This window comes from Mchenga conophoros, linkage group LG10 (genome assembly GCF_057382185.1).
Source record: "Mchenga conophoros isolate Kocher_MC1m ecotype Shallow Benthic linkage group LG10, M_conophoros_male_GT1.1, whole genome shotgun sequence".
Taxonomy (NCBI): Eukaryota; Metazoa; Chordata; class Actinopteri; order Cichliformes; family Cichlidae; genus Mchenga; species Mchenga conophoros.
In genome coordinates, this window is record NC_140535.1 from 1,976,600 (window position 1) to 1,999,659 (window position 23,060).

At 44.8% G+C, this 23,060-nt stretch overlaps 1 protein-coding gene across 1 annotated transcript in view; it reads left to right on the forward strand.

Moving 5' to 3' along the window:
- The window catches only part of med13a (mediator complex subunit 13a), a 69,790-nt gene that overhangs the window by 29,140 nt on the left and 17,590 nt on the right, over nt 1-23,060 (forward strand). The window contains exons 4-10 of the mRNA XM_085288141.1: nt 9,461-9,606; nt 14,493-14,681; nt 14,793-14,987; nt 15,102-15,264; nt 16,516-16,626; nt 18,411-19,166; nt 20,283-20,499. Of these exons, the coding sequence (XP_085144267.1) occupies nt 9,461-9,606; nt 14,493-14,681; nt 14,793-14,987; nt 15,102-15,264; nt 16,516-16,626; nt 18,411-19,166; nt 20,283-20,499 (1,777 nt within the window). The remainder of the gene's footprint in view (nt 1-9,460; nt 9,607-14,492; nt 14,682-14,792; nt 14,988-15,101; nt 15,265-16,515; nt 16,627-18,410; nt 19,167-20,282; nt 20,500-23,060) is intronic.

Here is a 23,060-nt window from a genome sequence, read left to right on the forward strand (position 1 = left end):
TTTATTATATGGTTTTATCCAACAAAAGGATGTCTTATAAACAGAAACAAATGTGAAAAGCAAGAAAGAAAGTTATAACAGTGATACCACCAAAGTGCAGTTCACATGAACTTAATGTAGCTCAGGCAGTGAATGGTTTCATTGATTTCTGGGAACCTTGGATAAAGATGATGGCAATGACAAAGGTAAACAGGTGTACTTGGACTCTGGGTGTTGTGCAAATAGAAAAGTGGCAAAAGGCAAGGCTAATTGTGTTGTATGTGAGACACTAAGGAAGGAACAAAGGACTTGTATCAATTACCCAGGCAGAGAGATCGAGCTGGAAAGGATGTGCAGCAGGCTGGGGTGATTAAGGATGTGCTAACGAGGGAAGGGAATGTGCTCAGATGGTGGAAGGAGCTTTTTGAAGAGTTGATGAATGTAGAAAATGAAAGGAGCACAGTGAATCAGGAAGTGCAGATAATTGGTAAGGAGAAGAGGGGGTAGCTGGGAAGAGGAGAAAGGTAGCTGACCCAGACGAAAGTAGCAAGGTTTATGTGCAGAGCTGTAGTAAAAACAGGGGATTAAGCTGTTGATCCACACCAGGAAATTATGCTGAGACGAGAGGTGATGATCATTGAGCAGCAGTATGGCTTCATGCTGAGAGAGAGCACTACAGATGTGATGTTTGCTTTGAGAGGTCAGAACGAGTTTCACTCTGTTTTTGTGGATGTACAGTGCCAAGAGAGCAACCGTGGGACTGCCTGAGGAAGTGAGACGTGGTAGAGACGTATGCCAGGCTGGTGCAGAATATATACGAGGACAGTGGTGAGGTGTGTGGTAGGAGTGACAGATGGGTTCGAGGTGGGGGTGGGATTCCACCGGGGATCAACTCTGAGCCCCTTCTTGTTTGCACTTGTAGTGGTGGACAGGCTGACAGATGAGGTCAGGCAGAGTGAGCGTAGGGAGCACTCACTACCGGAGAGGCGGAGGTATGTTCTCCAGAGAAGGAGCAAGACAAAATAACATGGAGTCGAGGTAGTGAAGGTTGATAGGTTTAATTACCTGGGGTCAACCATCCGAAGCAACAGGCAGTAGACACGAGAGGGGAAGAAGAGTGTGGAGGCCGGGTGGAGTCAGGGGTGACAACAAGACGGTAGTGAGACCTGCTTTGGAGACTGTGGCACTAACAAGAAAACCAGAGGCTGGACTTCAGGTGGCAGAATTGAAAATGCTTCAGCCTGTGTGTGTTGATGCATGTGAAGGCGACAGAGGAATACAAGAAACTGAGTTGTTTGTTAGTGAGACGGTCATTATCATATCATCTGTTTGTGCTACTTATCAAACTATCCCTGCTGAAGGTGCTCTCCGTGCTCCGGTCCACCTGTGCCGCCGCACAGGTCGCTGGTCTTCAGCACCTCATTTTCATGCCAGTCCAGCCGAAGGCAAGTGTGCCCACCTGCCGCCTTTGGTATGTGGCCACGCTTCAAACCCTCACCGGATTGTCTTATTGTTTTCTTACCAAGCTGAGGGCCATTTGCATTTGAGAGGTGAAGCAGGCCTTGCCTCTGTGGACAATCAGAATGGCATGTGAGCAAGCGTCTGCTGTGTGTGACAGTGAAGAGAGTAAAAGGAGGAGAGCAGATCAGAGAGCAGCCTAAGCCATTTGCCAGTTAATAGATGAAGAGCAGAAGAGAGGGAAGTGGGAGGAAAGGTGGAGACGGATAGAAAAGATGATTAAAAGATCTCGAGGTTGCTTTTTCAGGCTACGTCAGCCTGTTTTCTTTTATAGTCGTTCTAAACATGACAGACATAAAAATGTGAAGCGGGATCCCACAAATCTAGTTAATGAACATAATACTCTGACAAGCATCACGCTGTTTTAAAGGCTGTTTAACTCAGCACTTTAGATGCACTGCAACCTGTTTCATCACATCATTCTTGAAATGATGCTTGAATTCCTTTAATAATTTGACAGACCAGAGGAGATACTTAGTTCTTTCTGTGTCCATTAGCTCGAGCTTTGTCTGCTGTTGACAGCTGGTGGTTTAATTGCAGCCACGCAGTCTTTTGTGGTACTCAACGCTGGCCTTGACTTTTGGCCTCTTTTTCCTCTCCAAGTGCAAGCAGTGTCTCGCTGCGGTGGAGATGACATTCTGAAATCCCAGAGAAGCTGAGTCTTGAGGCAGGTTCAGCACAAAGTAACAGACACAATGCGTGCCCCAAGGGATCCCTCTGGGGATTCCTGGTGAACCTTAGGCAAAGTATAAAGCTTCTGAATGAAGTCATAATTTCATTTGGAATCGAGTTGGGATGGGACTCCTACAGGGATGTCAGTGTTGCTTTTAAAGGAGCATCGTTTGCACATTTTTTCGTGTGTATTCCGTACAGACTTGAGAGCATTACGTTTCAGCATGAAGGTCAGTAATGATTAGAGATGGGGGTGACTTGATAGAGCATTCTATCAATGCAAATATTCAGAATACTATAAACAAGAGGGTTCATCTCACGCACGACCATCCTGGGATAAGGTCAGCCGAGCAAACTTGCATCAAATTGGTTCAACTGAGAAATCATCCAACCCTGGACACACTTAGGTTAACAAAGTTGCCTCCTAATTCAAAGCAAGCTAATGGCCTGCCATGTCTGGCAGGTTGGTTGCCCAGAGCTTGTTGCACGTTAACAGCAATTTCTAATTGAAAGGCAATAGGAAGCAACCTTTGTGCAAACAGTTGCAGTCTGAGTTGGACCAAGTGCGAGTTTGTCAAAGTTGTGTAAATAATTGCTACCTGATATATAAATGCAGACAGAATGCCAACATGTTGCCATCAGTCTGAATTCATCTTTGTCACATGTTGTGTGGGCTCAACTAGGGCTGTGCGATATGACCAGAATCTCATGTCCCGATATAAGACAGCTGCGCGTCATGTAGCTGGAGTCGAGTGTTTTAAGCGATGCATGAAACGATAAATTTTAGACATAAGTTGTAACGGCGCCGTTTTCTTTGTATTTATTACACGGCGTGCTGCGGGGAAAAGCCTGTTCTAACGTTTGAGTCTAAGCTTTATTTTTTAGCACCTGGCGGCTCTTTTTTACTTCTCATCCTTAAATAATCTGCATCTTTCACGTGATTCAGTTTATTTTGAAAAGTCTCAACAGGATCTTGAGCTTTATTGTGAAAGGTTTATGTGGAAAATAAACAAGCGGACACGCGATGCTGTTACCGTCGTTGTTGCTAACGACAACGCATAAAAACAGGCGCTTGTCTGTCAGCAGTGTGGTTATATTAAATATAAGAGAAAGAGAACTTTAAGAAATGAATATAACCACTACAGTGACCATCAGAACGATTAAAAAATATTGCTGTAAACAGTTTATTTTGCGACACCACGAAACAAACGACAGCGTAAAATGAAACGATTTTTATATCGTCATCCGATATATAGGGCTGCTTTGGGTATTTGGGTTGCTGCCCCAAACGTAATAATTAAATGCAACAGATGAGACTTTCAGTGATTTATCGCAGTTTATTGCCGTCTTATCAGAAACAGATTGCATGTAATTGCAAACTTGACCACATTTAATTTCAGACTGATAGCAGCGTTTATAGCAGGTTTTAGGGACGCTGTCATTTTGCAGCCACAAAACAACATAATTTCCTGTTTTTAAAAAAGGTTTTAAATAGCAATGCAAAATGCCATAATATAATCTATCTTATTGTGATGATATCATACCATGGGGTGTCTGCTCTGGTGATTCCCACCTATAGTAGCCATGTACCAAACTCATTTACTCAGAAGTCCCAGTACTGCTCGACTCATCTTAGCTAGCGGAACAACCCGCCACTCTTACCAGCAGCTGTTGGCCGCTGTATGTGTCTGTCTTGCACACTGTGTGCGCACATGGTTTTACATCCTCCAGCTTGCTGTGGGTGTTTGGAGAAGGATTAAAGTTGGATCAATGCAGTGTGTTTGCGAATGTCACACGTGGGGACACTAGCAGAGAGACTTGACAGTTTGTGCTACATTTAGTCACAGTGCAAGTTTTACCAAATCCTGCTCCGTGTGTGTGTGTGTGTGTGTGTGTGTGTGTGTGTCAGCAGTGAGAAAATGTATCTCATGCTGTTGATGTTGCGGTGCTTTTTAGGCCAAGTGCTGATCAAGCACCTGTTGACATTTAAAAGCATCTCTGTGCAAATTGCTGTGCAACTTGTAAAAATCACATTTACTTTGCCGGCCTACAGGATTCTGAAACACTGAAGTTACAGAAGGCAACAAAAAAAAAAAAAAAAAGATTTTAAGCTGCAACTACATATTTAAACAGTTTAAAACAAGACGACAGAAGGATAACGTGACATTTGGGTGTTTAAAGCGAGATTCTCACACTGGGAAGTAATATGATAATTTAGTATGACTGTTTAAATGTCAGCAGCTGGCATGTCGAGTAATCTTTTTAACCTGTCAGCTGACACACTGACACACCAATCTGTACAATCACATTTGTAAAGAAATTGATTTGTGTGTGTGTGTGTGAGAGAGAGAGAGAGAGAGAGAGAGTGTATTTGGTTGTACTTCTGCCTGCTGAGCCACAGATGGCAGCCCTTTACCTCAAGCTTACAAGTGCCCCACAAACACAGATGTGTGTGAATGTGTGGTGTCAGGTTTTCTTTGCATGTGAGAAGAGAATGGCGTGCTGTATTTCTGTCGATGTCTGCAGAATGTGCCGGCACATTTTTACCTCACTCCCTCCCTTCCTCTTTTTTTCTCTCTCCTTGTCACTCTCGAAGCTGTTCACCTCTTTCCTTCCATGTACATAAATACACTACTGTATTAGTAAGTTGGCCTGGTTGGCCAGCAACAAAGACACTGCATTCAGTGCACGACAAGAGCAGTCTATCCAATTCTTAGAAAGCCAAGAATAGATCCTGAGGGGGGGGCGGGGACACCACTACCCCTGCAAGCCCGTACTAGTCAAAATTTGCCGCCACCTTAACAATTTGGCTCCACGCCGTGAAAGCGGGAGGGGTGCTGGTGGTTTGGCGACGCGTCTTGGCTCCATAACTGGAGGGTGTTTTTCACAGCGCACACACCCCGTAAGATACGCACTGCAGTCAAAGAATCCTGTTGTATATGGCTGCCTGGTTACCTGAGCTGCTGCGACACACCTCCCAGACAAAGGTGTCTTTGCTCTCTCCTATCATGTGGCCTAATTGCCCAGATGTCTCCTTGCATCAGTTAGTTAAGAAATGTCTCCTTGCCAACTTAATGGCAATAAATGTGATTTGTTATTATTTACATGTAGGTACAGACACGATCTGCGGTGGTTCTTCAGCTTTAGTCATTCAGAGTTTTACTGTAAAATAATTGTAAAACACACGTGAATCAACAGTGCACGAGAACCACGTTTAGATACGATTAGAAAAACGTGGAGTTGTTTAAGCCGTCATGTTGTGATTGCACAGAGGGTGCTGGTTCAGGCTGTTCCATTGCAAATGAATGCCACAGGTACAGCACAGCTGCACTATGATGTGTGACTGTTGCATATGTGACTTTGTTGTTTGGGGGTTAAAATAAAGGGGGGGGGTACCCAAAATCAACACTGAGAGGAAGTGTCAAAAGTCATAAGATAAGATAAGATAACCTTTATTAGTCCCACACGTGGGAAATTTGTTTTGTCACAGCAGGAAGTGGACAGTGCAAAAGTTATGAGGCAAAAATTAGAATACAATAAGAATAAATACAGTACACAACTGTACAGAATAAAATAAAATAAATATACAATAAGATAAAAATAGAATACAAATACAAATACTATATACAACTGAGTAAAAATACAACGACGACAGAAAGGATTATTGCACTTAGTATTATTGCATATGTATGGATGTGTGTGCTTGATCAGTTAAAGTCTTTATTATGGAGTCTGACAGCAGTGGGGAGGAAAGACCTGCGAAATCTCTCCGTCCCACACCGTGGGTGCCGCAGTCTCCCACTGAAGGAGCTGCTCAGTGCTGTCACAGTCTGCTGCATGGGGTGGGAGATGTTGTCCAACAGGGATGACAGCTTAGCCGCCGTTCTCCTGTCACTCACCACCTCCACTGGGTCCAGAGGGCATCCTAGAACAGAGCTGGCCCTTCGGATCACCCTGTTCAGTCTCTTCCTGTCCCCAGCAGAGATGCTGCCGCCCCAGCAGACCACACCATAAAAGATAGCAGAAGCCACCACAGAGTCATAGAATTTCTTCAGGAGTGGGCCCTCCACTCCAAACGACCTGAGTCTCCGCAGCAGGTACAGCCTGCTCTGCCCTTTCCTGTAGAGGGCGTCTGAGTTATGAGTCCAGTCCAGTCTGTTGTTCAGATGAACACCAAGGTACCTGTAGCTGTCCACAGCCTCAATGTCCATACCTTGGATGTTCAGTGGTTGCAGTGGAGAATGCTTGTGCCTGCGGAAGTCTACCACCAGCTCCTTGGTTTTACTGGCGTTGATCTGGAGGTAGTTCAGCTGGCACCAGTCCACAAAGTCTTGGGTCAGACCTCTGTACTCCTTGTCGTCCCCATCAGTGATGAGGCCGACTATTGCAGAGTCATCAGAGAACTTCTGCAGGAAGCACTGGGTGGAATTGTGGGAGAAGTCTGCAGTGTAGATGGTGAAGAGGAACGGAGCCAGAACCGTTCCCTGTGGGGCCCCCGTACTGCAGACGACCCTGTCCGACACACAGCCCTGAGTCCTCACATACTGTGGTCGGTCGGTGAGGTAGTCCAGGATCCAGGTAGTGAGGTGATGGTCCACTCCAGAGTTCACCAGCTTGTCCTTTAGAACCGAGGGAAGAATGGTGTTGAAGGCACTGGAGAAATCAAAGAACATGATTCTCACAGTGCTTCCAGCGGTCTCCAGGTGAGCGAGGGAACGATGTAGGAGGTGAATGACGGCATCATCCGCTCCAATGCCGGGCTGGTAGGCAAACTGAAGTGGGTCCAGTGATGAGCTTATTAGGCGCCGAAGCTGAGCCAGGACCAACCGCTCCAGGGTCTTCATCAGGTGGGATGTCAGACCCACCGGCCTGTAGCTGTTGAGGTCCTTGGGGCGTGAAGTCTTTGGCACTGGTACAACACAGGAGGTTTTCCAGAGCTGTGGGACTCTTCCCAACCTCAGGCTCAGGTTGAAGAGGTGCTCCATATTTCCTGGATTACAGTTGCTTATTGATTTAATGATAATAACGACTGATATGATCTCTCATGTCTGTCGTTGTAACCACAGGAGCGATCTCTTGCAGTTGACTTGAAACAGTTTGTCTTCTTGCTTTTTTTTTTTTTTTTTTAATCACTCAGTAAAGCTGGGCTTACACTCTGCGATTTTTGTCCCATTTTAGCCGTGCGACCATTTTGGTGATCGGCCCGATTCTGGCCTTCATCGTGCGTCGTGTAGTATACGCCGGGTAACGAGAAGCGATTAACACCTCACGACCAGCTCCCGATCATCAATCGCTTGGTCGTGAGGATTTCAAACCGTTGTGAGGGTGTCACTGCAGCTGCTCACACTGAGCACGTGCAAAGACATAAACGTCGGTGAAAAAGACGGAGCAGCAGTGCAGCGTGTGATCTGGACACAAGCGATGGAGGCACACCTTGTAGAACTTTGGCTCATCCGAGCCTTTTCGATGTGGCCTCACAAAATTATCACGACCACAACAACCGTGAAAATAGTTGGATTTACACTGCTGCTCAATCACAGCTGCCTGATCAATGTTTTTCATTAGCAATTTAGCAAAGTTGATGTGGTGGTGTGTCTGTGTGAGTGAAAGACAGAGAGGGAGAGCGACAGATTTTCTGTTATAACCTCATATATCCATTTTTATGGGCGCACAGTGTGAGCACTCGGGTCGCATCAGAGCATCGGGCCGTATAGTGTGAGACCTGCATTGTGACCTATGAACTTCTAACCCTGCGAGTCAATCGTGCAGTTTGAGCAGGAGCTGGATAACGCGACTGAAAAAATCGCAGTGTCTGCCCAGCTTAAGTGAGCTGCATATGCAGGGCAGATCTGCAGTGTAGAATCGAGGCTGAGGTTACAGATTGCATTAGTGACAAGAAAGTAATTGGACTTTGATTAACTTTATTCTAGCCAAACCTGATCCATCAGACGTGCCAAGTTCGGCCCAGGCACTGACCTTTGCAAGTACGACACCTCTTAGTACAAACAATTATGTGTGGCTCATTAAAGGCAAAGAAGCAATCGTGCTCTAAAAACCTCATAACAATGGAGAATGCCGGCTTGATGTGTGGAATTTGATTGCCATCTGCAATAACGCTCACTTGCTCAGGCTGCTCACACTTTAGGAGAACTTTATCAAGGCAATTTGTTTTTCTTTCACAAGACTGGAAGGTCTTTTCTCCCCATGTCGATCTGCCTCGCTCTGCTCCTTTCCTTTAATCCTCTGCACAGGAGGTGTGTCAGTGCCGGAGAGACGGGTAGAGAAGACTGATATTAGCTTAACCAAATCCTCAGAGGAGGCAACCCTCTCTGATCCACTTCCAAATTCACTTCGTCCTTACCCATTTGGTCATTTGCCACACACGCTGCCTCTTGCGCTAACTGTGTGTGTGCGTGCATGTACACGTCAGAGAGAGGAAAGCCTGCCGACAATGCTGTGCATCCCCCCCGGTCCCTTCTCCCTCAGTCTGCCCCGTCCTTGCTTTACTTCTTTAAGTTGTTGCTGCTGAGGTCAGACTGGCACAGGCAGGCTTTGTTGTGAGCACAAGAGCGTGTGTGAGGGAGGGAGGGAAAAGGTACTGTTTTGCTGTTAAGCATTTTGGCCACAATGCCAGAAGTAGTCGTGGCTCGCCTTTCTGTTTTACTCTGGATGAGATGTACAGACGCACACTTGAACTCCAAACCACCTGTAAGCATTGCTGTGCAGACTGACTTGCATCCCGGTCTCTGCACATGCTATTGAAGTCTTTAAATACCCACTCGTGTGTCATCGATTGAAAGGATTAGGATTGAACTCTGGAAACCTTTATCATCCACTCTGTTATCGGAATAAAAAAAAAGTGGCGCAGGCTATCGGAGCAATTTAATAGAGGCATAGGAGGCATCTTTGAATCAGATAAGTAGCTTTTACTCCCTCGGGTCTCTCTGGAATCGTTTTTTTTCTTTCTATCCAAAGTCTCTGTCATGTTGAAGCAGGATGTAGGTGAGACGTGAGATTCCATTATATCTGACACACACGAAAGGGAAAAACCACACACAGGTTTCTATAATCATTTTTTCTCTCTCTACCTTTCCTCTCCCTGCCATCTCCTCTGTTTCTGTCTTTGTGAATACGAACTTGAACTAGACTATGTGATCTGCTCATCCTTTTTTCTTTACTTTTTCTTTATTCTACTCCAAAGTCTGCTGGAGTTATTCACTGGAAGTCTTTTCAAAGGTGCATTTGAAAGTAGTGTAATCCCAAATGACTCATCTCACTCTCTTTCTCACAGTGAGCACTTGTCCTGCGCCTTCACCTTCTTCTTACATGGCGAGAGCAACGTGTGCACCAGCGTGGAGATCAACCAGCACCAGCCTGTCTACCATCTCACAGAGGAGCACCTTACTCTGGCTCAGCAGGCATCCAGCCCCTTCCAAGGTGGGTCACTGCTGTGTGTTACCCAGCCTTCAGTGACGTGCAAACATGTGACATAACATCAAGTCACGTCGTCATGTTGTTGAATTTGGTTTATAATGGTTTCAGCTGCGTGGTGATGGGCATGTCGCTCCTACTTGTTATCATAGTGCAGGCATAGATATGTGAATTAGTTCAGCAGTCTTTTTACATTTTTCCTGAGCAGATTAAACTAGTGCAATATGAACAATTTATATCTTCACAACTATTGAAATGAATATTTAAACTGTCTTCTCGTTAAATTAGATAAAGACTTAGTTAACTGTCCAAGCATTTGTCCAGAGGTATTACTAAAGTGTCTGTAGAGTAACAAGACTTTGGTGTCACCTCATAATTTCAACCTGACCTTATGAATGAAGATCTGCTGCACACGAAGATTCCCCAAAGTCTGGTGACTGGCAAAAAATCAACGCAAACAGGAAGTTCCTAATAATGTGTCAGGTTGATTTGATCTGCCAGACCTCACCCTCACATATTGTATTTTTTCAAATGGCAGTAAAATAATTTTTATGAGGGTTGTTGCTTGTTGTTTGCACAGAGATGCTTTTTTTGTATCTTTAATTTTGTGCATAAAACTACGTTGTAATCCAATAAAAATCTACCAAATAGTACAGAATGATCCCAAACAAATGAAGCACAATAAATATCACGGTTGCCCTGTATCGGCTGCAGGACTTTATTACTTAAGACTTAAAAAACAAAACTGGATTCTCTGGATTTTGCTCTTCAAACAAAAGGCTTATTTTTACACTGAATCAACACATTATTGCAAATTTTCTGCTGCTTGTCATTGTAAGTTTTTCTGAAATAGATTACACAAGTCATTACAACAACGTGTCTGCTGCTGAGGACACAAACCACAAAGTTTAGGATTAAAGTTGATGAATTATTCAGTGTGAGAAAAATGTCAGAGCTGTAAATAAAATCACATTTAAAGTTTCTGCCTGTTTAAAAGTCCAGAGCTGTTCAACCCCACAGCCTCTTGAACCGTTGTTACGGTCAAATTTATTTTCTTCTTTGGATTCAAAGTAACAGGTCACTCATGCAGAGTGGCAACTTTTATCTTACAGTTACTTTAGACTGTTGAACACGCATAAATGGATTTTAATAAAATACTAATACTGCTTGTTTACATTATTGTATTTTGCACAACTCTGTTGCTTGTGAAGCTCGCACACAAGAATTTCACTCACATGTGCTGTACCAATGTACCTGCACATGTGATGTGACAATAAAAGTGATTTGATTTGATTTGATGGTTAACAAAAGTGTAGAGATATATTTTTTCTGAATGAAATGGATCAGCAGTCTGTGTGTTCGGTGCTGTTTGTAAGATAAATCGTATGTGATCTTCTGTCGCGCTGTCTTTCGCTGCTCTTTGGCTCGCAGACAGCTCAATGAAAAGTCACACCCCATCCAAATGTTCGTGTAGTGACTTTAATATGCATAGTTTCATACTCGTGTAGGAAGAAAACAGATTGCTTTATGAATACAGTCATTAGATGTAAAACTGCTATCACACACCCATCCTGTTGATTCTTCTATTAGTAGAGAGGTATGAGTGTCGTGTCATTATCTAGTACTCGGCTCTTTCATTTGCATACTTTGCTGACTTGCCTCGAGTGTTCTCTCAGCAGCGTTGGACCGCACGAATGCGCTCGGCTGTGATGTAACGTGTCCCCCTGCACAGAGATGATGCAGAAATTAAAATCATGCATAGCTAAAATGAATGTTTTGTGGAAATTTGACAAACCAGCCCTCACGAGGCTTATCTTTATTTAATCTTTGTGCACCAATAAAAAATAAAAAAATAAACCCAGTTGGATGAGACGTTTTCCCAGAGGAAAAGTTTGCCGCCTTTACCTTTCTCATTTATGGCTGGATAGATGTGATGCAGCTGTCCTCTTTTTCTCTGTACGCCCCCTCCAGAGTAATAATAGTGATCACTTCCTCCATTCGCCACAGTAATTCCTGTACAGACGGCCCCTTTAGTGTCTCTAGAGACCTCATGAAGGGAGGTGATAATACCTCTCAGTTAAAGATGAGTACTTTAGATAAAAATAAAAAGACTATCAGAATTTAGCATGCAGATACGTATGGTGATGTTTATGGGGTTTTCCAGTTATTTAGAAGGATTATATTGCTCACCAGCTAAGAGTAACTTGCGACTGTTTTGTTAGTCTTTAAATACTTAAATGGCAATATCTCGCCGAGTTTCCATCCTGGTCAGGTAATTGAGGGCTCAAGGTTTTCAGAGATGCACACTGACACCTCTTCTCTTTTCACTGAGTGATAATGCTGCTGAGTACGCTCATACAAGTGATCCACAGGAGCAGTTTATTAGAATGATGCATTCGTTTTTGTAGCATTGGAAACACCCTCATGCAGCCCAGCTATGTGAAACTGATGCGTACACCTGTCTCTACTGTGAGAGCGTGTGTGTCTGTGTGCAGGTGTGCGTTTTCACCGCCGCAGTGTGTATCCTCCTGGCTAACCAAGCATAGCACCGAGAAAGGCCTGACTTCCATCCCCCTTTATCCATCTATCCCCCCCCCCCCCCCCCCCCCCCCCCCCCCCACTCACCTCTGCCAGCTTGGTTTACTGCGCGGCAGAGCGCTCTGGCGGGCAGACCTCTCCAGGATGTGACCTCATAAGAGGGCGCAGAGTGAATGTAATGAACTCTCAGCCCATTACACTGATCTGAGCACATTTGACATGTCTTCAGGGAACCAGAGATGGACTCACAGCCAGAGAGAGGGGCAGGAGGGGTAGCTCGAGAGAGGGGAGGATGAGGTGCGGTGGCGATCAGGGGGAGGGGGGTAAACCATTTCCATAATTGTGCTGAATTTGATCTCTCCTCCACAATTGGCCCGAGGTCTTACGAGCGCGTGTGCGCACAGCAAGAAGTGCAGAAAAGGAAGGAGCAGGGCTGAATTTAATCAAGGTTAATGTGATCGTCCATAGCTGGATGTTGTCGTGCATCTCAACGTAAATAACCTTTTGTTCTTCTCTCTGTTGGGTTGTTTTCGCTGAGGTAGTGCGTTCTGTAGGCTGAAGCGAAACAGTACGCCGAGGGGCGTTCGGGGCTCGCGTCTAGATGACGTGTTTTTATAGCTTCTTTCTTTTTTTTAAATGCTCTGAGGTTCATTTGACAGTAAAAAACCAAAATAACATTATTCCTCCAAGTCACCTGACTTTGTCTGGTGAAGCTCAACATTGCTTCCAATCTGCTGCAGTGCTACTTATCTCCCACTGCCACCTGCCAGCGCCGTCCTTGAAATATCCCGAAGTGTCGGATCTGTTTGTCACTTTTTTCCCTTTGTGTCCAAACAGTGTCGTTTAAAGTTGTAATCCTTAAGATTTCAGCCCTGGTCAGTTTGATAACGGGCATGGTTGGCTTGTAAAAGCAAGTGCGGTTAAATGCTGCAGAATTCTTAGAGCCCCGACTTTGTCAGAAGCACAACAGAAGAGCAGCAAGTGAATCTGTTTAAAGTTGTACCAAAAACAAACTTGGATTGCCAGTCAAAAGTGAGGATAATCAGGGTGTGACTTCAAGTTTCACTGAAACAGGAAGCAGCTGTTCATCTTGTCCAGAAGTTAGGTGTACAGCCTGCTGCCCTCTGTGGTTGCTCCTGAGCCTTTTCCGTTTCTCCACGCGGTATTTAAAAGGATCCACTTGCAACCAAACCTGCCACAGCATGTGATTGTTCTTGTTTCCTGTTGCTCCTTCATGATAAGTCCACAGTTGGAAGCTTTTGATGCAAAGAGCTGAAGTTAATGATTCATTGTAACTGCTTTTTAACCTCCTCGATCATTTTTTGCCCCTCGTGTGTTTACTCAGGTGGGTCACTTCGATCCTGCTATTAAAAGCTAACATATAGGTTTTTAAAAATTGCTTAATAGAAATGTGTTAAATGGCTGCTTCCAATAACCTACTGAACATAAATGGGACTTTATCTGCACATGCTCAAAGCTCCAGGCTCTTTCCTGGAAAGACTATTTGTGCACACAGGCTTTCTTTTTCTACCCTCTCCTTTTTTTCCATTGTCTCCTGCCATTTTCCTATCATGAAAGCTGTTCTGCAGTCCAGCCGCTCAATCAATACCTGGGGACAGAGGCCATCGAGTCTAGTAATGACATACTAGGAAGGCAGAGCAGAGAGGGACATTAACAAATGCTCACTCACACACCCACCAAGCCAGTCTGTTCGTAGAACCATTATACCCCCCTTTCCACATTTCAATGCATAATAGACAAAGAGAAAGGAGAATGGATGCATAGCAAGATGGTGTGTGTGTGTGTGTGTGTGTGTGTGTGTGTGTGTGCGCATGTTTCCAGTTGGTTTCTGTGCTCATACGTATGCATTATGCATGTTAGTTTATGGTGCTATCTGCATTTGGCTGATGGATGTTGGTCTGTTCTGTAAGCTGACTGATGGGCTCTCTCTGCCACTCTCATATGTCTGTGAGGTCAAGTGTGTTTGCCAAGGACTGGCCCCTTTTATAAGCCTCTGTTTATGGGCTCTGAGAGGCTGCTGCTTCTCAATAATTGGCGTCTGGAAAGGTCAGAGCGCTCCTGATTCGTCCAGAGATGGCAGAATGACAATGAAAGGAAAACACATGTACAAAGAAAGACGAGATGAATGATGTGAAGAATTTAGCGACAATAAGAACAGACAGGAAAGGAATCACAAGTGGTATGGATTTAGAGAAAAAAGGGACCAGGATGTAATGGGAAAACACGAACTAGTTTTTAAGTGTAGTTGTGGAAGATGTGATGCAGAATGGAAGATTCCCAAAGTTATGCTGACTCTTTCCTTCTTGCTGCTTTTCCTTCCTCCCCCTTTTTAGTGATCCTGAGTCCATTTGGTCTAAATGGAACACTGACTGGCCAGTCCTTTAAGATGTCAGACCCACCTACCCAGAAGCTGATTGAGGAGTGGAACCAGTTCTATCCCATCAGTCCCAGTGCCAAGGAGAACGTGTCAGAGGACATGGACTGGGAGGATGAATCTCTGGCCTCTGTTGAGGTCCTCGTTGGTCAGTATTTATTTTGAATCCACAATCTTAAGAATACCTTTTTCACGTGTAGAGTTTCTAGTTTAGTTTGACTGATTTGTGATCCTGAACTTTTTGCATGTTTTGGTTCAGGTGGTGTGCGTATGGTGTACCCAGCCTGCCTGGTGCTGGTACCCCAGTCAGACATCCCTGTTGTGACCCCTGTGGGGTCCTCCCACTGCACTGCCGTCTACTCGGGTGGCCACCAAGTGCCTGCTTCCCAGCGAGAGCCCGCCATGTCTTTGGTGACACTCACCCCTCCCACATCACCCGAAGAGGCGCAGACAGGTAAAGACATAAGACTCCTGCTGAGTCCTAAGTTGAGGATTTCTCTTAACATGACTGGAAGAATTTGTCATCTTTTGTCAAATGGTCTGTTAACCTTCCTCTTTCCTTCCCCAGTGGACTCTCACTCGGCTCAGAAGTGGGTTAAGATGCCTTCATCATCTGATGCGTTTAGCGTGGACAGAACAAGTCACCACGGAGGAAAGATTCCACGCCGGCTAGCCAGTCAGATGGTGGAGCGTGTCTGGCAAGAGTGCAATATCAACCGAGCCCAGAACAAGTACGTGTGACATTGTGCAGAGTGCTTAAACATGAAAACTGCCACTAGGTATGCCGTAATGGATGCATCACCTATCGGTTACATTGGCTTTGCTCTCAATCAGACTTGTTTGTCTTCACCGTATGATTATGGGAAAATATTTGACAGTAAATTCAATTTAATTTTATTTACACAGCACCAAAGGCACTTTATAATGTAAGGTAGAGCCTACAATAATACATACAGAGAAAAACCCAACAATCATATGACCCCCTATAAGCAGCACTTGGCGACAGTGGGAAGGAAAAACTCCCTTTTAACAGGAAGAAACCTCCGGCAGAACCAGGCTCAGGGAGGGGCGGGGTCATCTGCTGTGATTGGTTGGGGTGAGAGAAGGAAGACAGGATAAAGACATGCTGTGGAAGAGAGACAGAGGTTAATAACAAGTGTGATTCAGTGCAGAGAGGTCTGTTAACACAGTGAGTGAAGAAGAAACACCCAGTGCATCATGGGAATCCCTCAGCAGCCTACACCTATTGCAGCATAACTAAGGATTCAGGGTCACCTGATCCAACTATATGCTTTAGCAAAATCAATCTAGACCTGTGCATTAACTGGTACAAACATGGTCACTGATCATTCCTGGTTAAAAACATATTATTTCAATATATGTGATGAACAGGAAGAAACCTCTGGCAGGATAAGAGGAGCAGTTACCTCTGTACAGAAATACTGAGTGTGTATTACAGCGAGTTGTGTTTATATACGTATATAAAATGTAGATAAAACTGAAGATCTGATTATTGCTTATTTGATATTAATTAGAAATATCATAAATAACCACATTACTTGCACAGACATAGATGAATTATTCTGCTACATTTCTGTCTGCTTTTTATTATTGATTAAACTCGGACAGATATAAATGTCGGTAGTCAAGTAATAGCTTAAAGTTTTAGGCCTTGGGTTGTTTTTATTATTCTACAGCAGTGACTCTGACACGTTGGGTGCACCTTGGGATCTGTTGCCTCTTGACCAAGCACAAAACGTTGCCTATCGTTAGCTGTCAGCCAAACCATTACCGCTCCAAGGAGGGTGATAAAATCAGCCGTGGCTCAAAGCTTTTACCAATCGCTGCTGTATGTGAAAGAAAAATAGCATCAAAAGTGGATGGGGCTGTTCACATAAATGCTGCTTGAAAGAATTGGGGAAATTGAAAAGTCTCAATAGAATTTCGTTTCGACTTTTTATTTATTTATTTGAACTCCCTAGGCGAAAGTTTCCAGCTGCAACCAACGGTACCTGCGAGGAGGAGCCAAGTGAGAAAGTAGGAACCTGGGATTTTGTGGAGTCTTCACAGAGGTCGTACTGCAGCTGTTCGAGGTCAGTCGATGTGCAGTTCACACAGGTATTGCTCATATGTGTGCGCTCAAAGACATTTCAAAGAGGTTACATGGAGTCCACAGGGCTTTGAACACCGGCGCAGAGGGCCGTACTCAGCAAAATATCTGCAAGTTACATCTGCGTCTGGACTTTGACAAGCATATTATTCTTCACATTTTTCAATTTATCACTATTTTGTGTAAGCGACAGCCGTGGCGGGGCTGAAACCTCTGCTGGCTTGTGTGTTTCTGTAAGTCGGACGTTTTTATTCCCGCACTGACTGGAGTGATTTCAGGCGGAAAGAATAGTTTGACCTCTGATGTAGCTGTTGAGGGTGGTAAATGGAATGTGTGTTGTTAATGTGAACAAATAAGCTCAGATCATGTGTTTGCCCTGGTGTTTTATCAGTCTGAATCAGCCCAGCTGTCCTTATAAAGTCCTCACTGAACAACCTCCTCTGTATTTATTTAGGATAAAATAACACACCCATCATATGCATTAATATCATTTTGCATGCAGTAGTCTAACACCTTGTAAATGCTATTCTTTGTTTGCTTATGCCTGCAGACGGTTAATATTTGTCCTCTCTGGTTAATATATAGACATTCTTGTCTATCACATTTTATTTAATGACAGTTTTTAGATCATCGTAAACAGCATGCTGCTATGTCTGCGTCCCATGATCATCATCTTCTCTGCCTCCTGATAAACTGCAGATACAGGCAGCTGTTTAATCCGCTGAAACGCAAGCCTGACCACTCCAGTCTGCACATCTAACCAGTATACTCTATGCCTGGATGCTTGACTGGTTTTGTCAGAAGTCCAAACCAACTGAAAGAAAGTCCTGCTTTGTGGTTGATAATGAAGCGCTATCTAAAGTGGATCTGTGTGCGTGTTTGGGGAATCCTCTGCACCGGGCTCGTGCACCTTGGACTGCAGATGAGCAGAGTGAATTGGGCCAGTCAGCTGGAGCATGTTAATTTGTTGGAAAGCACCCAACTCTTTGGCAGCACATAAATGGGAAGCTGTGCGTTGCCAGTTTTACTGTCCATTAGCTTTGTTTTGTAGATGGAAGCCATACGTGTCTGTTTATGTTGACAGCTGAATGCGAGGTCACACACAAAGCCTGCTTATTAAAGAGGGACACTGATGTGTAAGTGTTGCTTGCAGCGTGAGTGCTGAGCCGTCAAAACGGAGGGTAAAAGATGACCTCAGACTATTTTTCTTTGAAACGTGTCTGATGGGATGTAGGAGCCAGGTGATACCAAGGTGAGGTACGGGAGAGGGGCTTTGGTGAGGTGGGTGTTCTAGCAGGTCATGGCCCTGGTGAATCCTTCATATATTTTGTGTCTTTTCTTCTGACAGCACTCTGTGAATGTGCTTCATTAATTTCTGTTTGGCTGTCTGAGGAAAATACAATATTGATGTTTTAGAAGATGATTTTTTTTCATGCCATCAGTTTGACTGTGAATAATTAAAAAATGTATGACTATGCATTAGCCTTTGTGGTTTAGCTGTTACAGCTTTACTCTGGAGCTGATCCGTGAAGTGTTCTCTGCTAATTGTGTTGGGATAAATTTGGGGGGCGGTGCTGCCTTGTTGCTCGTGAGCATAATTGGGCTAATTGATGTTTTATAAGAGCAACGGATGCGATGGCTTAAAAGGAAGTTTCACACGAGCTGCACAACTTCTCGTAAAAGACTCTCTGTATGTGCGAGTGTTTTGCTCCTTGTCATCAGTACGTCACGGTCTCACTGCATTTCCCTGTTTTTGCTCTCCTGCAGATACAAATTAGTTAAGCAGCGAACAGCCAATAACACGGGCCAGCCTCAGTCAGCTGGCCAGCCATCCCAACCTCCGACCAAGCACAAAACTGGAGGAGAGAAGCCAGAGAAGGGTGACAAGCAGCAGAAAAGACCCCAGACACCCTTCCATCATCGCAGCCTGGCCAGCGACGAAGCCTCCATAGACACAGAAGCAACAGCTGGACAAAGGTTGGCCCTGAGGAGTCAGGATGGAGCAAGATTTCCTAGTATTCGCTCTGCAGATGTATCTGCCATCCAAAAAGCCCCCCAGCTCCACAGTGGGGGCGTTAGCACTGGGCCATCAGAACAGGCCAACTCCCCTCAGCCCCCACCACTTAGTCCCCACCCCTGTGAACGCAGTGAGGAGTCAGGGGAGGGCATGAAGAACCCTTCGACCCCCAATAGCCAACACTTTTACCAGCCGCAGCCGGAAGCTTGCCTGGTCGGGGTGAAGGGCAGCAGCGAGGAGCAAGGAGGGCCAGAGGCTCTGAATCAGCACTTCCAATCCCATCAACCCAACCCCCACCCCGGAACCTCAGCCTACTCCGAGCCTCCTGAGCCTACCGTGTATGTGGGTGCAGCGATCAACCTGGAGGACGACAGCTCCCACGCACCATGGAGGTTATTCAACTTACCCCGAAGGAAAGAAGCCGAGCTGCCCACGCCGCTGCTGCCTGGAGACAAGTTGAGAGAGGAGGCAGCCGCATCACAAGACAACCTGGTGTCGGTCACAGAGTGAGTGGCAATTACACTTCAGTCCCCGTTCAGTGGCCTCTGTTTGGGAAAGCCAGCTATCCCAGCTTTCCTACTTTGTATACGGTGCCAGTGAGCCGCTTTGAAGCACTTTCAACAGCCCAGAAAAAAATAGTTTAAAAAAATAATAACACATCTGCCTCCTCTTTCCTCACCCTTGCTGCCCCTCCTATTCCTCCTGTTCAGTGTAACACTTAGCTACACACAGCTTTGTGACCTTTTGACTTCATACATCACCAATATGCAGGGCTAGCACTACTCAGTGATTCCTTCACACAAGCACAAGAGAGCAATGAGGGAGAGAGTAATGATGGAGTTGGATAAAGATAAAACACTGCTAATGTAATAGAGGTGGAGCTGATAAAAGTACTATCTGCTGGTTATCAGTTTAGCAGGTTCTAGAGAGCATTTGACTGAGCTGCAGCTGCTAGTGAGGTATCACAGATAGTGGCAGCATGAAGGGTCCAGGGTGAAGACCAGGGTGGCCAGAGAGGGAATTATCAGGGAAGTTATGCAGTCCTGAGTGGGGCCGGCCACTTGGATGGCCTATCCTAGCTGTAATCCCCCCAGCTACAGCTCTGAATATTGGCTAAGCTGTGACCCAGGTCACTGCACACCATCACCTTGCATCAAAGCTGGACAGGCGTGATAGGAGGACAGAAAAACACAGTTGTTGCTGGCAGGGAAGGCCAAGGATAACGCCTTCTTCTCCGTGTCGTCCCCGGGCTGTTACATATGATGAACACGTAGGCCAGAGTCCGAGCTACAGAAGAGTTTTTGATGAGTGATGCAACAGGTGATAGTTCTGTGTGTCAGAGCCACCGTGTTCTCATAAAGCCAGCAGAAATGTAATTGTCTGACAGCAAACAGGAGGCTTCTTCTGCATGACGGCTGTCGGAACCAGTTGCAGTCACTGCCATTTCTGTAACTCCAGTAAAAAACACTGGTACATGATGTCACACCAAAACAGAGCAGATGGGGCAGTGTTCTTCTCTCACCCTGTTCACACACAATCGCAATCATCAGTTAGACTGCTACTTTATGAAGATCTTTACATTAAACACTAGGAGTCACTGCGTTTTTTTATCCGCTATCCAGGGTGATGTCTACGTCTAAATGGCCACTCAAGGTTTCCGAAGAACGCGTGCAGATGTATCGAGCCAGGAGGAACCAGCATCTTGCTGCTGCTGTAACAGATGGAGATCACGAGCCTGAGGTCGACCCCTACGCCTTTGAGGAAGGAGATGTCAAGTTCACATTCTCCAACAAGAAGGATAAGTCAGGCGGGGAGCGGGAGCCAGGAAAGAAACACAAGGTAAGGCCAGCCAAGTGGAGGAGCGAGGAATGCTCCTCAGCTGTTAGCAGGATATTCATACGGCTTTACTGCGCGCTGTAATGGATGCATTATGCCGACCTTGCTGTAAAAATGGCCCCTTTTGCTTATTGTTCTTCTGACAAGAACATCAGACAGTAAGCTGTAAGCTCTGCCTGCTCTCTATTACATTTTCTCCTATATTTCCATTACTTTATTTAGATGCATTCAGAATAGATTTTGCAACATTTTCAGAACTGAAAAAGTGTCACTTTCTGTGAATGCAAAATTACCTTTTGCACAAGTCACCCACAAGGTACGCTGCAAACCAGCTCTGCCATGTGCCATTTATTGGATGGTCTTCATTCTCTGATTTAGATCAAATTGCTTATTTGTGTAACAGTAATCTTTACAGTTATAATTGTAACTGTTGCAATCTAGATCTAAAATAGAACCGCTAACTGTGACCAGCACGGTATCCACAACATCCTGTTATTATCATTTACTCACTTTCTTGTCTCCATATTTGTGTCTTGAGCTCTGTTTGCACAGGACAGGGACACTGACAGCACGTTGTACTAATAGTTTGTAAGGTGAAAATGCAGAGGGGAATGATCATGTCCTGAACATCGTTATGATTTTGGTGTTTTTCTTTTTTTGTCGTTGTTGTCTTCACTACATTTCCCATCAGTCTCTTTTCCTTTGTGAGATTTATGGCTGCTGTGCTGGTGAAAAAATGAAAGTTTACACTTACAAAGTCAGGTGGGCACAGACTGGAGATCTATTCACAGATAAAGCGTAAATGATTATGGGAGATGAGATGGGTAGTAGGGCTGCACGATTTAGCATAAAATGAGAATCACGATTTTTTGGCTTAGAATTGAGATCACGATTCTCTCACGATTCTCTTTTCCAGTATAAATATTTATTGCACTTATTAACTGCACATCAACTTCGTAACAGTTGAGACTGAACATAAAAACAATAAATGTCTCACGTTTTGTTGTTGTACTGCTTGAAATTCCGTCTCCACCGTTGCTCGACGCTGCGTGTACAGAGCAGGTAGTGCAACAATAGAAAAGTAGTTGCGGGACGGCACTGTGTAGCGTTTGTCTAGGGTGTTGATCATTTTCCTAAATCCCTCGTTTTGCACAGTGTTGATGGAGCCATATCTTTGGTCAGGTGATAAGTGATAGCCTCCGTAATGTCTTTGTGCCTGCGGGAGTTCGACGGGTAAAGGGAAGCGCTGTATAAGGTTCCCGTTATTGATGTTTGGGTGGTTGACCGGGACGGATTTTCTCCTGTCACTTTCTCGTCATCCCTGACGTGCTCTCCGTTGTTTTTCCTGCTAATTTTAGCATCACACGGCACAGCTTCTGTATCACGTGGTATAAGGCTCCGCCCTTGTCATTTGTTGAGCAGGAAGAGTGAGCGCTTGTTTTCATGCAGAGTACGTCCCGGATCAAAATGCGGTACAGTCGTCGTCGTCTTTTTTTTTTTTTTTTTTAATCGTTGTCATTTAGAAATGAGATCGCACATAAGTATGAATCGAGATCGCGATTTTCTAACGATTAATCGTGCAGCCCTAATGGGTAGCGTGCACTCTTTTCACAGGCCCAGCTTATTTAGCACAATATTATGTCTGCAGCTTGTAGTTGTTTAGCGCCAAATTTCAGACTTTGCTTATCTCCGTGAAAGTGTCGCAAAACACACAAATGTTGCTGGTAGTTTGTAAATCCCATGAAGTCTCCCAGTCGCACTGATCCCATGTAAAAAGGACTTGTTCCAAAAAAGAAAATTCCTTGTTGGTTTTAATATAAATTCATTTTATTCTAAACAACTTGTAACTGCAGCTTTAATATAAATGAGGAGTAAAAACTGCATGAAGTGACATTAAATATAAATAGTCGAGGCATGTTTGAGGATTAAATGTGCTTAGCTGCTTTCCTCTGATCATTGTAATGATTATAAACCTGAGTCAGCAGATATTCCTGTCAAAGGCAGATTATCACGTGAGACTTTTATCGTGATTTATCTGTGGATTTGTCACCTTGAAGTCCAGCTAGTTTTAATGCTGGTTTACCTGCTTAGAAAACAGCTGTGCGAGGCGGTTTGGCTGCTTTTAGTTGCTCTTGTAGCCGCAGTCCATCGGCTATATTACAGAAAGCTGCAGTAACAGTTTGAAGAAGGCGTGTTGGTGCGAAGCCTTTTTGAGCGTCACCGCTTTATTCCAAGCCGTCTTTCACTTAGTTGCCTGGGGTGAAAAAGGGACAAGAGGGCTGATTTTAAGATCCGGGAGCAGGCGAGTTAGAAAATAGGCCATCCGCATCCTCAGCAACGCTGCACTAAAAATAACAGGGCAACCACTTTCTGCATGCATCCGCTTTCACTGCCAAAGTCTAAATGAGCAGGAAACCATTCCTGAATCACTATTGTTGTTTGCGCCCAAAGGAACACCAAATAGTTAGCCTCTCCAATTTCCTTTGAGTTGTTGTGTTTTTCCTATTTGATCTGCCCTCTTCCTCCTTCCCCTCCTCGCTGTGTTCTCCTGCTCTGCTTCCGCC